Below are 18,528 nucleotides of genomic sequence, written 5' to 3' on the forward strand. Positions count from 1 at the left end.
TATGCATAAATTACCATAATTAATTAATGGAGCAAAATCTCAAAATTCTGTGTAGAAGTTTAGTGTTCCAAATTTAGCTCTACCAGATAAGGCAAACCAAATCAAAATCGGTCAAGAAATGAGGGAGAAGAAGCAATTTTTGTTATTTTTGGAATAAATATGCATAAATTACCATAATTAATTAATGGAGAACAATTTCAAAATTCTGTGTTGAAGTTTAGTGTTCCAAATTTAGCTCTACCAGATAAGGCAAACCAAATCAAAATCGATCACAAAATGAGGGAGAAGAAGCAATTTTTGTTATTTTTGGAATAAATTTGCATAAATTACCATAATTAACTAGAAATATCGCAATCTGTATTGCCGCGCAATGCGAATGTATCCCCCGGCAGTGGCAGCGATTTTGTGTTATCCTTATGTGGAAGGAGGGACAAAGATTCCCTCTCCTCTTTGTAAAACAAAAGGATGACGTAGAGATTGCCGCAAATGGCTCAGACTATTGTCAAGACTAGGAGCAGCATCACCAAAACAATAGGTGTGTAGATCAGATTATGATGCATATTTATAGAAAATTTGAAAGAAATGTGATTTGCATAGCGACACAAGATATTCCTTTAAATATGACCTTTGACCCTATAAGAGATGGAATACTGGGGGGTAGCAGCACCAAATTTGTGGAGGTCTAGAGTAAACTATAATGAACCTTAATACAAGCAGCATCACTAAAATCTATAGGCTTGTAGATTATACCAAGATACACCTTTGTTCAAAATTTGAACAAAATCCCTTTAGAAATGTGGCCTATAGAGCGCACACAAACAAAAATATGGCCTTGTACCCTATAGAAGGCGGAACACTGGGGGTAGCATCACCAAAAGTTATAGGTATGTAGATTATACCAGGATACACCTCCATACAAAATTTGAAAGGAATCCGTCAAGAAATGTGGCAGTTAGAGCGCACACTAGAGTGCACACAAGACATCTATCAAAATATGACCTTTGACCCTATAAAAGACGGAACATTGGAGGCAGCATCACTAAAATCTATAGGCTTGTAGACTATACCAAGATACACCTTCGTTCAAAATTTGAACAAAATCCCTTTAAAAATGTGGCCCATAGAGCGCACACAAACCATCCACAAAAATATGGCCTTGTACCCTATAGAAGACGGAACACTGGGGGCAGCATCACCAAAAGTTATAGGTATGTAGATTATACCAGGATACACCTCCATACAAAATTTGAAAGAAATCCGTCAAGAAATGTGGCAGTTAGAGGGCACACTAGAGTGCACACAAGACATCTATCAAAATATGACCTTTGACCCTATAAAAGACGGAACATTGGAGGCAGCATCACTAAAATCTATAGGCTTGTAGATTATACCAAGATACACCTTCGTTCGAAATTTGAACAAAATCCCTTTAAAAATGTGGCCTATAGAGCGCACACAAACCATCCACAAAAATATGGCCTTTTAACCTATAGAAGATGAAACACTGGGGGCAGCTTCACCAAAAGTTGTAGGTCTTGAGATTATACCATGATACACTTCCATACAAAATTTGAAAGAAATCCGTCAAGGAATGTGGCAGTTAGATTGCACACAAGAATATGACGCGGCGGCGGCGTAACTCTGCTAAATTCAAAGTACCCCACCGGCATACTGCCGGGGGATACAATAAGTTGATGGCAGAAAGTGCACAATTCAAAGTCAAATTCCGGCAGCTAGGTAGCTCATTCACAGTAGGGAAGGATGCTTTCTCTGGACTGGAGAGATTTGTTTGCCAGTTGTATGGACAAGAATGTGACAGTGTCAATAAGGTACAACTCCTGACGACGGATAGTCCACCTGTTCGAAACGTCGAGCCACTCATCCTCTCCAAGCGCTATAGTTCTCCTTAGAACTATATGCTAAGAAAGATAACAACAGTCCTTTTCAGGACTACACAACCCCAAGAAAGATTACCGAGTCAGAGTCCTTTTCAGGACTCCTCAACCCTCTCTCTCTCTCTCTCTCTCTCACATGGTGCACCCGCAAGCCTACTGTATAAGATACTACTTGTTTTTTCATGTTGATTATTAAAGTCAGAAGCATGTCTCCCACCAACAAAGGAGAGCTAATTATCAGGCCGCAGAACATAAATATTGTCTATAGCAGACCCCTGACATTCCAGGTCATGGTTGGAAAGTGGACGATGGAGGAACAGATATTGTCTGGGGAGAGCAACCCCCTTCCCTTAGCAGTTTACTCATACCCCATCAGTCTTTGCCCATCTCTCAAATATTCTACAACTGAGACCTTGCTTCTCTATCAAATGGAGGAGGTATCAGTTTCTACTCTCACATCAGTCTTATCCTATCTCTCACATATTATACAACTTTGCTTCTCTATCAAATGGAGTTGGTCTCAGTTTCTAATCTCACATCAGCCTCATCCTATCTCTCACATATTCTACAACCTTGCTTCTCTATCAAATGAAGAGGGTCTCAGTTTCTACTCTCACATCAGTCTTATCCTATCTCTCACACATATTCATTCTATAACTGAGACCTTGCTCCTCGATCTATCAAATGGAGGTGGTCTCAGTTTCTACTCTCACATCAGTCTTATCCTATCTCTCACATATTCTACAACTTTGCTTCTCTATCAAATGGAGTTGGTCTCAGTTTCTACTCTCATATCAGCCTCATCCTATCTCTCACATATTCTACAACCTTGCTTCTCTATCAAATGGAGTTGGTCTCAGTTTCTACTCTCACATCAGTCTTAATGTGCCATGCACCGTTCTGTGCCAGTAAACTGATTGTGAAAATCCAGTTGATGGCACATCCTTAGATGAAGACACAGACACTGAAGATGAAGACGTGTAGAATTCATCTTGTTAGCGCAATAGGTTGTATTCAATTCATGTGCATATTTGTGTCTCATTTGATTTGAAGTTTTCTTTAGACAGCAGTCAAATTAATTTGAGACAACAAACCAGAAGTATATCATATCAATATTACAAATCATTGAAGAATAGTGTCTAAATATTGAAGGGCTTGTACACTGTATTATATATTTGTTGTACGTTTGCAACTGATATGGGTGTCTTGACAGGAAATGTCTTGCACAAGGAAGGACATTTCTTCCATGAAATCAAAATATAATTGTGGTGTCTAACTTACTCATTACACCTGTATCAGAATTTCAGAAAGCGATGGATATATAAAGGAAACTCAGTATAACAAGGTCCTTGAGACCACAAAAGTACCAGGAATCTCGTTATATCAGGTTAAGAAACAAAAGAATATAGAGTAATGGGACCGGAATATTACCTTGTTATATGAGGAATATTGTTATATCAGATCTCTTTATACTGAGTTTCCACTGTAGATTCATTTACTATGTTATCTTACACAATGGTAGGTGTTAATTAATACTATGCATGTAATTACTTCGTCTTTTAACAAAATCTCTGAATTATTATTTAAATTCAAAAGTTATGGGAATCGGCTGTGACATCAACAGCCAGAACCACATAAAGTTATGTATTGTCATTTACCATTTCCAGTTTCTTGTATGATTTACAACATATACACTGTATATGTATCCTATCGAAGAATTGAATTAGACTGTTTCACATATTCTAATTTCTTGGAATCTTCACATTTCTTCTGCTGGTGAATTTTTATATCCATATGTCATAGTTTAAGAATAACTAGTAAAGCAGTATCACAAGATTTATCTTTATTTTAATTGACCAGGGGCCCGTCTTACAAAGAGTTGATATCAATCGCAACTATGTAGATAAGAGATAGGAGACTGCAAACTTGCGATTGATTGGAGGACTTGCGATTGATTTGGATCAATCGTAACTCTTTGTAAGACGGAGCCCTGATGTTTATGTACACTTAACTTAATAATTGACAGTTATGAAGTAATAATTAAGTAATCTGTATTTGACCCTATATATGTATGTTTTGTTTTCGTGTTTGATAGGCCATTTTTTCTGCCTCAAGGATGTGTAAGAATACTATTTTATTTAGTGGCATAAATCCATTCTATGAAAGGGGGGATATTTCTATGTTTAATTCATTTTAAATGCTTTATTATGGATACTGTCACTTGAACCCCCTATTTGAATATTAATATAATTAACTCTCGCAAGCAAACGCTCAAAAAATTTCGCCTTTGACCATGTTTGTTTTTTGTGTGCTTTGTCTCAGCATGTTTTGTGATTCCTAAATTAGGTACTTTTCGGCTAAAGGCCGTACACTATACAATAAGTATCTGTATCCACCTTTGCAGGATCATATGACTACTCAGATTAAAATCAATGAATCGAAAAGTTGTTAATTTAATGAGGCCAGTCCTGAGGAACAAGTGAGCACTGCCAAATTGTCTGCCTATCGAATGTTGCAATCGAACTTCATAAATGTTGTAGAGCTTATAGCGAGCAGAGTAAGCAAGCAATATTTGTATCAACTGTAACTTACTACTTTTTATTACTGGGGTTGTTTGATTGTAATTAAGAAAAACATCTGGATGCTCCAAACATCTAACAAAAAATTATACTAAGATAAGAAGAATGTTGCAGTTGAAATAGTTAAAATAAAAGGTGTACATGAGTCGACAATATTACAAAAATTCCATGTGACAATAAGAATATGATTTGAATTTATTGCATTGTTTCATGTACCGGTAATTATTAATGCATTAACAGGCAATATGATTGCATCATGAGTATGCAGTTCAGAGAGTGAGTGAAATGTCAGTGAAAGCTTCAGGTGTGAGTGTGATGTCAAAAAAAGATGACACAAGATGTAATATATGAAAATGAGTAGAAGATAATAATGGAGTATGGTGGGGGGGGGGGGTTTAAAACAATGTGACATTATTGATATTAGAGGTAGAAATCCGTTTTTGAATCAGCCTGAATAATCCTAGCAGTTCATAACAGCAAATAAAGCATGATAAATATAATGATGATAACAGGGGCGTATCCAGGGGCCGGGCCCCCTCACGTGCCCCCCAAAAAATAGTTTTCAAAGGGTAATATTATTTTTATTTTTGGCCGCCGAAAAAAATTCAAAGTCGGAGGTGCATCTTATACACAGGTACAAAAAAAAAAAAAAAAAATTAAAGTTTCAATTTATGCCCCTCCACCTGGCGTTAAGCCTGGCAATGTCTCCCAGCTCAGTTATCGGTGTGTTGACTCATCACTCGGAAACTATAAAAACACTCAAATTTGTCTGTCATCTTGGTTTGAAAGTAATCTTTCTGATAGATCTCAATATGTAGTTTATAATAACAATTCCTCCAATTTTTCTTCTATTACACACGGCGTACCACAAGGTTCTATCCTAGGTCCTGTTTTTTAATTTACATTAAAGATCTTACACATTCAACTGTACCTCGCAGTTAAATGAAAGGCCTTCCTGCATGGGTTTTTTAAACACGGACCTGGCTTGCTTTTCTTTTCTTTTTTTTTTGAGGGCGAAAAAGAGGGGCGTGGTTAATACACAAGGGCGGTTTATACAACATTAATTACGGTAGTCAGTTACCTTATCCCCATACGTTTGTACATATTTATCATTTTATTGACGTAAAGGGCGCTGTTGATATGCTTAATTTCCATTAATTATGAATCCTAATTAGTGTGCAACTTAAGGCTTTGCCGAGTTATAGATTCTTATTCTATGAATTTTTATCTCCCCTCAGACAAAAAATTGGGTAGTTTCCAGAGGTGGGTCACAAAAATGAAGAAATAGAGAGATATTCAATACTTGGCCCATGGTCTACAAAGTAATATCCCAAATTGGCTATTGGAGACAAAAGAGCCTTTTGTTCCTAAAGAATGAAACTCACATCTTTGCTGGGTGAGAATTCCAGGAGTAGATTACACAGTGTTGAAGAAGCCACTATCATCAGTTCATCTGCACTCTCATGCTGTAACAGCTGTAATAGAAAAAAATGTTTTCATTCACAATAGTGATGCAATACACTGTACATGGCAAAAGAACTTTAAACTTCATGGAATAGAAAAAAAAGCCATAGATTTGGAGATTAGACAAACTTATATCTGGCACAATAGAATAAGATCTAGTATAACACACAAGTCAGATGATATAGGGCAAACGTACATGTAGTGAAGATCAAGGTTATATAGTAGCCTGATTCACTGGGGCCACCAGGGAAAAAAATAAAGATGATTTGGATTTTGCAATTCCAGCCCATTTGCGAGTTGAATTAAATAAATATAGAAAAATCAAACAAACAAAATGGTAAAAGTTTCATAAAAATTAGACGGAAAAAAAAAGGTATGGAATTTGAAAGTTTTGTAAAATGTTATTAGATACTGGTAGTGATTATGTATCACATAGGCTGTAAGTATGCAAAATAGCAAGTTGATTATGTCATCCCCTCACTAATCCCCATACATTTTGTTTATGAAATTTCAAGTTTTTCTTTCTAGGACACACCTGTATGAATATTTCCATTTATATTACAATAAGTTACAGTAACAGTGATTTTCCACATATTTCATTGAGCTGTAGGAAATGTTTTGCATCCACAGTCTTCTTTTATCTTAAATTTATGTACAAAATCTATAGAGAGATATGAGGGAATGCCATCAACTCGCCCATTTGCATACAGCCTAACACATTACTGTTTCATGAAATTATAAAACTTACAATTCCATAAGTTTCTTATTTAATTTTGCTTTACTTATCCAATTCAACTATATGCAATATCTTAACCCTATCTAGCCCGGGGGGGGGGGGGGGCTTTAGAAGCCCCCCCCCCTTGACATTTTTCGCGATTATTTTTTAACTCAAGAAAATCTTGCACTGAAATTTTGTGACTTTTTTCTTTTGAGTCTTGCGCATCTTTTGAAAGAAATTTTTAAAAAATCGGACCTGCCATTACAAAGTCACGTGTCCTTTTGTCTTTGAATGTCAGCCCGAAAATCGCTCATTTTTGTGATTTGTGTACAAAACATATGGAAATCTCATTTTTCAAATAAAGAGATAAAACATTGGTTATTTGGTCTTGTTTATAGTTTAGGTGTTTATTTTGGGGTCAAAATAGTTGAATTATAGTTGGAAATGAAATAAAACAACAAAAACAATAATATACATAAGTTAAAAAAACAAAGAAATACATAAGAAATTATCAAAACAATATATTACATAAGGAATAACCCTGGTTTTTCAATTTTGTGTGTTGTATTATTATTCCAAATGGTCTAAAAAATATATGTAGTGAAAAAGAATGGTTAAATATGAATAATGTCTGATTTATGGGCAAAAATGTGAATTTTATGACCTTATTTGCATAAATTACCATAAATATGCAAATGAGTGAATTTTTCAAAAAATTGAAATTATCATTGTATTCTATACACTTCACTTGACATGTATGCACATTTTCGCGGTGATCGGTCGTTTCACGGACGAGATCATAGGGAGGGGGGCCTTAGAAGCCCCCCTCCTGTACAATTAGTAGGCGGTTTCCCGGCAAATTTTTTATCATCATGTATTAGTCAAAACATATTCTTTCACATGATTGGTAATGAGAGCTTCCATTTCATTTTTTGAAATTGGGGCGTTTCCAATACTAATCTTTACCTTTAAGAGGAATTATAAATGTGCCTTCTTCTTGCCAATAACTCCCAAAGAAATATAATGTAAAAGTTTCATCAAAATTGGATTAAAAATAAGAAACTCAATTCAAAAGTAGCTCCAGTTCTGGTTTGGATGAAATTGATGTATCGATATTAAACAAGTCATACGTATCATTTGTTATCTATTATGTAATATATTCAATCCTTCACTTAAATCAGGTATCTTCCCTAATTACCTAGTTATACTGGTTTACACTTCTGCATTACATGTAGTTGATTGAATGAATATAGTTCATGGACACTTAAAGACAAAACAATTGGACTGTTTCTTGACTTAAGCAAGGCATTTTGATACTTTAAATCATTCCATTTTATTAACCAAATATTGAGTTTTACGTTATACATGGCATTCTTTTGGATTTATTTAAAAGTTACTTATCAGATCATAAACAATATGTCATTGTAAATAATCAGGCAGCATACTTCATGATACCTCACTTAAGAAATCCAGCCATCTGATTGGTCGAAATTGCACTCATGGTTTTAGCCATTCCCGTAAATAAATAAAAAATGCCACGCCCATGTAAGGGTAAAATTCAAGTTACCGGGAATAGTTCAGTCTTGCTTAAAAACTGGTTTGAGCTATCGCGGATACCATACATTGTGTGTGTGCGAAGAATTGGTCGCTAGACAGCAAGAACACCAAGAGGGTAGGCCCTACGTTTTGTTTTTAGCCGTAGATCTAGGTCTAGATGTAGATTGTGATTTTATTGCATGCGATAACGGTGATACAGGTATTGAAGATTGTATAATGCAAGTGTTTGAATTCATTTGGTGGATGAAAAGTTGAATTCTACGCCATTTTGTGCCTCATTTCATCGCTGAATTTCGTGTGTTTGTCGCTAATTTCTGACAAATTTAGTTAGCTTTCCTGATAGTATTTCATGCAAAATTTCTGTTATATTGATAAGCACTGATTCTTGTCCTTACCTTTGACTTGTTTCTTGTCTGTTATAGTCATTTAATAGATGAATTACTTGAATTCTGAGCACATTTCAGTAACACAAAAAAATCCAGCCCGTTCATAGTCCCACACACGTATTTGTATGTACCTTGTGCCCTTACACTGTCTGCTGTCTCGATTGCGAAACAAACTTGATTACCATGATTGGTAAGTCGCACATGTATTCTATGACCCTTTTCGGTATATAAAAGTATTAATGACTGCTTTAATTTCTAAACATAGTTGGTTTTATACGCTTTCAGGAAGGTTACAATCGAGCTATTGACCTCGGCAAGCCTCGGGCAATAGCTCGATTGTAACCTTCCCTTGAGCGTATAAATACAATTATATACCTCACTTTAGAAATCCAGCCATCTGATTGGTCGAAATTGCATTTATAAACTTTAACTATTCCTGTAAAATTCCCGGTAAAATTCCAAACCCATGTAATAGTTCAAAAAATAGTTCTAAAATCCCAGTAACCATGGTTACTGGGAAAATAGTTCAGTCTTGGTAAAATACCCATACGTTTACATGTTAAAAAATGGTTTGAGCGATTGCGGATACCGTATGTGTGCGAAGAATTGGTCGCTATATTTTACCAATTTTGTAATACAACTAGCAGCGAATCCAGGCTAACTCGCCCCACGGGACATCTCGCCTCAGCATCAAAGACTGGGGCGAGATGTCCCGACATGATTCCTCGATCGAGAGATACCAATGTGTATATGTTTGTGCTCATTGTACATTTTGGACGAGATGGCTGATGTTTGTTCACATTCTTTCATCCTGGCCGTAAATTAGTAGACTACTGGTATCTCTCGATCGATAAATCATGTCAGGATATCTCGCTGGAGCGAGATGTCCCGTGGGGCGGGTTAGCCCGACTCCTTAGTAGCGGCCAGCGCAGACGACCGACTGTACTAGGCCAAAATGGCAGAAGAAATGCTCCCAAGATTTCAGCTTCTTGATGATGATCAAATGAGAGACTTGATTGACTCTGCTGACAGCAAGAACACAAAAAATTCCGTTAAATTCTCCATGAAAATATTCGAAGACTTCCTGCAAGTTATCAACACAGACCTCGATAGCGTAAACAAGCTTTCAAATTCGGAGCTGAACAATGTACTGCAAAAGTTTTACGCTGGTGCTAGACGGAAGAACGGAAGTTATTACATGAAGAAGTCAATGTTAGCTATAAGAATCGGACTTCAGCGTCATTTCCTCAATTGTAACCAGATAAACAGAGAAAAGCCAAGGTGGTGTCATGATTCCAACTATTGGTCCACGATGTCCTGTTGCCTCCTTCTTACGCTACAAAGATAAGTTGAATCCACAATGTAAGAGTTTTTGGCAGAGACCGCCAAATGCACAGGCCAAGCGTGAGTTGAAATCCAATCCATCTTCTTCTGATCAATGGTACTGTAATGCACCCCTAGGGAAAAACAGCATCGGAGACAAAATGAAAACAATTTCATCTCGTGCAGGTACCAAGGCTTACACCAACCATTGCCTAAGGGCAACCAGCATCAGTACCCTACAAAATGCTGGTTTTAGAGACAGAGAGATCATGAGTGTCTCCGGACACAAGGTGGAGACCAGTCTGAAACACTATGCTATGACCAGCAGTACCGCAAAAGAAAACATGAGTCATGCTATCGCTGCAGCCCTTGATCCGTAATCAGTACCATTGTCATCAAACATAAGTCATGGTATCGCGACAGCTGTTGATCCGAAATCAGTACCATCGTCATCAACATCTACTGGTGGTCAGCGTAGTGAAAGCCAGGAACTGTGGGAACTAAATGACATTTTCAATGAGATCACAAATAACCCAGAGAACTTCCCACGCACATGCAACATCACTACAAGTAGCCATGACCATGTTTCTACTAGTCAGCAGGTGCAAGCCCCCACATATCATTTCAACAACTGTACTGTAAATATTTTTAACAAATAGAGTTATTTTCTACGGAATTCTACCAGTTGAGTTATTTTCTACGGAGTTCTACCTGTTCTACCAGTCGAGTTACGGAGTTCTACCTGTTCTACCACTTGATTGGTAAGTTGACTCTTCGGTATATAAAGGTATTAATGACTGCTTTAATATTCAAGAAATAGTTGTTTTTATACGCTCTCGGGAAGGTTACAATTGTGCTATTGCCCTCGGCACGCCTCGGGCAATACCACAATTGTAACCTTCCCTTGAGCGTATAAAAACAACTATTTCTCTCAAAGCAGTCATTAATACTATACTATGTTTCTCAAAGCAGTCATTAATACTATACTATGTTTCTCAAAGCAGTCATTAATACTATACTATGTTTCTCAAAGCAGTCATTAATACTATATTATTATACCTCTCTTTAGTATGTTGAATAAATCTAGTCATCTGATTGGTTGAAAATGGAGTTATGATTTTAGCCATGCTCGCCTACCGGTCAACAGTTTTTTTTCAAGATGCCCGTTGCCCCGGGTAACGGGGCCGTATACCGGTAAATAAATTTTGCTAAGATCCCCATTGGTTTACGGGTAAAAAGTTTCTGTGCGAGCGCGGATATCATACAGTGCTTTTTGTCTGCGATTACATAATGATCGTAACATTCAGGCAACTTTCCAGCGAAAATTTAAAGACAGTGTCTCAAAATTTGCTGTGATGTTTTAACCAGTCTTCACTCAAGAAAAGGATAAGGTAAGAATTCTTTGTAGATTTGTTTGTGAATTCGGTATATAAAAGATATATTGACTGCTTTAATGTTTAAAGCATAGCTGTTTCTATACTGGCTCTCGGGAACATTACATCCTGATATGATCGAGGCGCGCCAGGGCATCCCTTGAGCCTATAGAAACAGCGGTGACTCTCATAGCAGTCAATATATCTATAATATGATCAGATGTGGTGTACACCAGGGATACATTCTAGGCACCCTTTTATTTCATAAAGGCATCCATTCTAAGCCTCCTTTCGTTTCATATTTACAAGGATATTTGTCAGACATCTGATAAATTACAATATAATCTAATCGCTGATGATACAAGTGTCTTTTTTATCGGATGATAACATTGATAGTCTCAATTTTGTGATTAATAATGAATTGATGAAAATCAACACATGGTTAATGGTAGTATTAAACATGAATAAAACTGATTACAAGGTTTTCTCCACACAAAAAAAAATCAATAAATGACAGAATAGTTATTTCCCTGGATAATACTCTCATTACTCATTTTTAGGTGTAACTACCGATACCAAGTTATCTTGGAACGATCACATTGATTTTTATCTGTACCAAAATTTCAAAGAACAGATATATATCTTGATACCTTCAATATTGTAACGTTGCATGGAGATCTTCTACTCACTATCCAATATCTAGGTTACTCAGATTTTGTTTGAAGGCTATCTAAATACTGGTCGTCTCTCATGCAAGCTTCCTTGCCCATACAAATCCATCATTTTCTGAAAATACTCCAATAATTGATCTTTCCAATTGTAGTCTTGCAATTCTTATGTATCTATGCTCTACTTGCTTTATCCGTCTCAGTCTCTGTGATAAATTTTGATCAATGCCCAGTTTCACTCTAACAACACACTTCTATTCTCTTCTTTTTTTCTTCATTCTTCTTTTCTTTAAATTTCTTAATTTTTTCTATTATTTTACTTTAAAAGTTGCAAATATAACTTTATTGTATTGTATGATCTATTGAATAGTGCCATGATTCAGGTATTTAGCTTGTTTAATTTAGTTTAAATCTGTTAGTTGTTAGTAGTACTATAATAGTAGCTTAGCCTAGTAGTAGCTTAACTTTTTTGATTTATTATGTTTTCTTCTTCTTTTACCCCTTTAACAAATTTATCGTTAGATGACAAGGTGTGGCAATCTCTCAAGAATTAAGCTTATATTGTCATACCTATGTATGCTTCTGTATCATTTACAATTGCAAATGTATAATGATCGTAATCTAGTGTTTACTACCGTGATGGTCATGATCATGTAAACTGTTGAACCATGCAGAAATAAAGAAATAAATGAATACCGGTAAATAAAAAAAATAAAGTTCTACAATTTGGAATGACTTAGAGAGATACTATGTCCCTTTTGCACCCAACATCAAATTCTGTACAACTTTGCAGGAATTATGAATATGTCATGTACATGTATGTCCTATCTGTGAAATTTAAACGTTAGCAGTGTCCTAATATTCAAATATTCAAATTGAGTGACTGACTGGCTGACTTAAGGGTACATGAACATTTGTCTATAACCCACTTCTTGTAATGGCCAAAATTAAACTGATGGATTTTAAAATCATGTGATGTTATTATAGTTATACAGAATGTTTTCATACATGTTTGGTTTACAGACATTTTATTTGTCAGGACTTTTTTTTTGACTAAACAAATGGTGACAAGGTTTTATATCCTTTTCCCCCTCTTCCTGTCAGATCTGTATACCAGAAGCCAATACTTACAAGAAACACTCAATAATATTGTTTAACAAGTAAAATACACAGATTTTAGAGCATATTTTCTGTTAGTTTTGTTATGTTTTGATGAACTGAATGCCCATCTACATGTATGTGCGAAGAACCATTTACTGGATGAGAATGTGAAATGAAAGATAAATGTCGGTATGTGAAGGCTTCCACTTAACCAAAAATAAATGAATATACAAAAATAAATATATAAAAGTTTACAGGGATCCGGGACGGGAATCATGTGCCGCCGGAATGCGTGATTTTTTCACAAAAAATCCCTTGACAAGGGTTAGGGTTTTGTAGGCCTAATTCAGATCGGATATTTTAGCTCATTTTTTCGCTGGAGTATACAAAAACTAGATGGAATTCGACTGCGCGCAGTCGAAAATGATGCCTCCGTCATAGAGCAATTTTACAAACCAAAACAGAAGTAATTTTTCGGATTCAAGTTCAATTGTAATCCATTGACAGGTTCTCAGAATATCGTGATTACAAGCAATTTCTCATATACATATATGACCCTTTGATCTTTGACCTCGTGACCCTAAAATCTACTCAGTTCATTGGCTCTGCAAGATGTCCTGAGTTAAATAGTAATCCATCTGTCAGTTCTAATGAGAATGCGTTCACAAGCTATTTTTGCATACATAATGAGCCCATGATCTTTGACCTTTGACCTTATGAACCAAGAATCTACTCAGTTCATTGGCTCTGCAAGTAACATGAATGACCTAATTTTGGCAGGAATCCATCAATCGGTTCTTGAGATAACGCGATCACAAGCTGTTATTGCATACATAATGTGTGCTGTGGCCTTTGACCTTTGACCTCATGACCACTAAATCCAATCAGTTCATCGGCTCTGCAAGTAACATACATGACCTAAGTTTGGCAGCAATCCATCAATCGGTTCTTGAGATAACGCGATCACAAGCTGTTTATGCATACATAATGAGCCCTGTGACCTTTGACCTTTAACCTCATGACCCCAAAATCTAATCAGTTCATTGGCTCTGCAAGATACATACATGACCAAAGTTTGGCAGGAATCCATCCATCGGTTCTTCAGATAACGCGATCACGAGCTGTTTTTGCATACCTAATGAGCCCTGTGACCTTTGACCTTTGACCTCGTGACCCCCAAAATCTAATCAGTTCATCGGCTCTGCAAGATACATACATGACCAAAGTTTGGCAGGAATCCATCGATCGGTTGTTCAGATAACGCGATCACAAGAACGGGACGTACGTACGTACAGACGTACGTATGGACGGACGGACAACCCGAAAACATAATGCCTCCGGCTACTTCGTAACGGAGGCATAAAAACTTTTAAATAATGGCCCCTTTCTGCCTAAATGACCATTAAATATAGGTACGGGTCAGTTGTCGGCCTTATACATTTCGTCAGGACTTAAACATTTTTGGCTAAACAAATGGTGACAAGGTTTTAGTTGTTAGCGGCACACCCCATGGCATAATTTGTTAACCAAAAATAAAATATTTTATAAAGGAAGAAACCAATGAATTTATTAAAGATGAACATGAATAAATGATTGAAGAAATAAATTGTCACATGTCACCAAAAAACGTTTTAGTTCTACTCATTTTGTTTTTCTTTTTACTTTCCTGAAATGGAATATGGATCACTTCCGAAACACTTCAATTAATATACACTGCAATAAATTTATCATTTGGCAGCTGTGGATCCAAGGGGGGGGGGGGGGGGGGGGCAGGAGAGGCATCGAAGAAATTCACTGACGAGCAAGCCGAAAACATCAATGATAAGCATGACATAAAAGGTCCTTGGCCTTATCAGGTGTTTAATGAATTTTCCCGGCCCATCCCCTTTGGAGGAGGATTTTTTTCTTCAAATGAATGTCTCATATATACAAGTATATTTATTTATTTTTGGGTAAGTGGAAGCTTTTGCATACTGACATTTATCTTTCATTTCACATTCTCATCCAGTAAATGGTTCTTCACACATACATGTAGATGGGCATTCCGTTCATCAAAACATAACAAAACGAACTATAATAACATCACATGATTTCAAAATCCAGACGACATAAAATTGTACATCATCATTCTGTACACTTCACATATATACCTCAGCATGTATTTGTTATCAATTTTTAAGCCAGTGAATGCAGTGCAATTTTGAATAAACATTGTCATATTTCTTCCTCCAGGAAGACCTATTAAGCGAGTACTCCCCCCCAAAAAAAAATTTAAAAAAAAAAAAAAAATTAAAAAATCAAAAATCAAAAATCAAACTTTAGAAAATATGTAAAAACTACTACAGGACTGGAAATAAAAAAGACATATATCTTTTTTTTTATAATTACACTGAATATTTAGGGACTCTAATTCTGTAGACCTATTCTTAAACTACCATTGCATTGCTAGTAATACAAGAAATGTTTTCATCAAAAGTTTTAATTACACAAAAATTACTCGAGTCTTGTCGGTACGGAGCCACTGATCTCTACACAGATCAGTGTACATAGTACGATCCCTACAATAATATCAAATTGGCAACGCGCTATTTCTCGTCTGTTTCATGGTAGCTATGACCGCCCATTTTTGAAACATTTTCATCCTGACGAGGTTTTCATTAGTTTTCTCAGTTCATATTTGCAAAATCATATTATTTACATCAGCAAATGTGATTAGCTTTGGGAAACATTTGAATGGATTACATAATTTCTTCGTACGACGGAGACGGAGAATGTGCTGCTTCACTCTCATCGCACGGTGAGTTTATACACGTGTACGAACGGAGAGTTGGCGGTCTCGTTCACGCACATTTCTGTTAAATAACTTGTCAATTAAACTTATGTTTTATACGAACGACAAGGATTCATTCGCGGGGATAAGCTGATTTGGGATCTGTGTATTTTTATCTTTTTATTAACATTATCTAAATCTTGTACCAGTAATCTATGCAACGGACTGGAACAAAAATCGCCCTCGGCCCACGGTCTAAGCTCGTTTAGGACATAAAATTGCTATGAGGGTAATTTTAGACCCCAAAATGTGTGAAATTTAGCCAATATGATCATACAAATTCAGCTCCACTTGAAGAAAAAAACACTGACCGTTAACAAATTAATGAATTAATAATAACAATATACGGGCCAGCTGGTTTTGCGTATCAGCACCAACACGAATAAGCCAAAAAAAATCTACCCAAGGGAAAGTTCATTATACAATTTATTGCCTACCGGGTCTAAATACGGCTAATAGTGTTGTTTGGCAGTTGCATCGACTTAAAGATAAACTTGAGTTCTGGTAAAAAAAGAAAATGAATTCTCACAGAATCTAACGAAACTTACACTTAATGTTCAAGATTACAAATAAATGTCATGTGCCAAACAATTTTGGAAGAAAATATATACTGGTTGAGTAATGAGCATAGAAAGATAAGGAAATCAGGGTAGTACTAGCCCTGACACCATGTGCGTTGTCCCATATACATCTTTTTGTGTAAGTGATTGTTACTTTACCAAGACTCTGCCAAATTTATGATGATTTTGATGACTCCAGAACCTTGCATTACACACCATTACTTACATGCTACATGTATATGATCAACTTTTCTGATCCATTCCACACCTTTTCTTTCACAATGCAATCGCATTACCAGAACTCAAGTTTATCTTTAAACAGAACAATTCTTCAGCGTTTCCAACCTTTTCCATCCTCCTTTAAGTACACTTCTAACTTACCTCTACAAGTGGCTTCCATACTATGTGATCTTGGAAACTTGTTCTTAATTGTTGGACTGATCTTGAGAGACTGTGTAAACATCTGGACAAGGAAGAAAATTATTAAGGGCCCAGTTTGAGTACTCATGAAGTAAAATGAGGAAAAGCACTCTTTTGAATTTGGGGTTCATATGGAAGAACTTTCTATTATACAGCTTATCGGTATGCTACATAAAAAAGTTAGAACAGGCTACCAGAAAACAGGTCAGGAAGTTTGTACAGTTTCATGTATAGTACATGTGTGTATTGAATTGTTAAGCAAGCATAAGGGCCGGGTTTGCACTACACAACATATAAAGACTAAAGCAAGATCCTTCATCAAAGAAACATAAATTCATAATCGGTAAGGCACAACGGATTTGATCAGCAAAGCGTCAACAATGCTGCTAGAATGCCATCCGCAAGCATTCTAGATTGTTACCATACAATGCATTTTAGAAGAAAAAAAGTCGTATTTTGCAAGCTACTCCGAATAAGAAACCGGAGCAGTGAATATTTGCCATATTGCCCTTTTCCGAGTTTTCCCCATAGACCTCTGTACTAAATCAGAGGGCAACATTCTGCCATATTCACTCTTTCTTGTCAATGCGATTTTATTAAAGTGCATACGCGCAGTATTGTGTACATGTTTAAGTGTACGCACGGTAACAATTTACGTCATAATTGCATTTTCATACATTTTATTTATTTATTTATTTATTTATTTCTATTCTTTTGACAGGGTAGCCCATTCACCAACAAGTAGTGGTCTTCCATGGGGCCCTGAATGAACATATTTACATCGTTTATAACATTTATACAGAACAGTTACAAAAATAATACTTGTTTGCAAAATAAACATATATCATTAACCTAGTAAACAGTAATGTCAATAGGAAAATATTAATTAAGTCGCAGTTATGTGAATAAGTCATGTTAATATTACAGAACATGCACGTAGTGTATGTTCGGCTGAGCCATTCACAAATTACAACTTTGTTTAAACAATCTCTTAAATGAATTGACAGAGGAAGCCGTTCTCAACGAATTATCTAGCTTATTCCATTCAAATATGGAAGAAACAATTGGGCTACACTTATAACAATCAGTGTGAAATCTAGGCACACGTAAACATCCACTGTCTATTTGCCTTGTATGATGCTCATGCACATCATTAGGATTGATTAAGCCTACCTGAAGGTAAGAAGGTGCTAAGTTATGAACGCATTTATATATCATCATAACGCGACTTAACTCAAACCGCTTGTCTAGTGTCATCCATTTCAGACTTGTGAACAAATCAGCCGACGGTGTGTCATACGTCTTGTTCAATATTATTCTTGCGGCCCTCTTTTGAATTTTTTGCAGCTTAGTTGTATGAGATTGAAATCTGTTCGACCATACAACAGAGCAGTAATCTAATCGTGGCAACACTAGACTGTTATAAAGTAACTTTAAGGATTTTTGAGGCAAAAAACTCTTTGCTCTCTTTATCACGCTAATGTTTTTCTTGGTAAGTTTACTTACGTTTTCGATTTGTTTAGACCATTTCAATTCTTCATCTATCAAAAGTCCTAAGCATTTGGTGAATTAAACTCTTTTGATCAAATTGCCGTTTAATGAAATAGTGAAAGATTCAATTTTCTTGAGATTAGTAGGAGAGCCTATTAACATG

At 36.1% G+C, this 18,528-nt stretch overlaps 1 protein-coding gene across 2 annotated transcripts in view; it reads right to left on the reverse strand.

The window, feature by feature from the left end:
• The window catches only part of LOC100891724 (armadillo repeat-containing protein 8), a 77,194-nt gene that overhangs the window by 13,717 nt on the left and 44,949 nt on the right, over positions 1 to 18,528 (reverse strand). For both annotated transcript variants that reach the window (XM_030974733.1, XM_030974732.1), the window contains 2 exons: positions 16,836 to 16,917; positions 5,860 to 5,949 (listed from right to left, as the gene is read on the reverse strand). In XM_030974733.1, the coding sequence (XP_030830593.1) occupies positions 5,860 to 5,949; positions 16,836 to 16,917 (172 nt within the window). The remainder of the gene's footprint in view (positions 1 to 5,859; positions 5,950 to 16,835; positions 16,918 to 18,528) is intronic.

The sequence above is a fragment of the Strongylocentrotus purpuratus genome, unplaced genomic scaffold (genome assembly GCF_000002235.5).
Source record: "Strongylocentrotus purpuratus isolate Spur 01 unplaced genomic scaffold, Spur_5.0 spur5_scaffold_7, whole genome shotgun sequence".
In the NCBI taxonomy this organism is placed as follows: domain Eukaryota; kingdom Metazoa; phylum Echinodermata; class Echinoidea; order Camarodonta; family Strongylocentrotidae; genus Strongylocentrotus; species Strongylocentrotus purpuratus.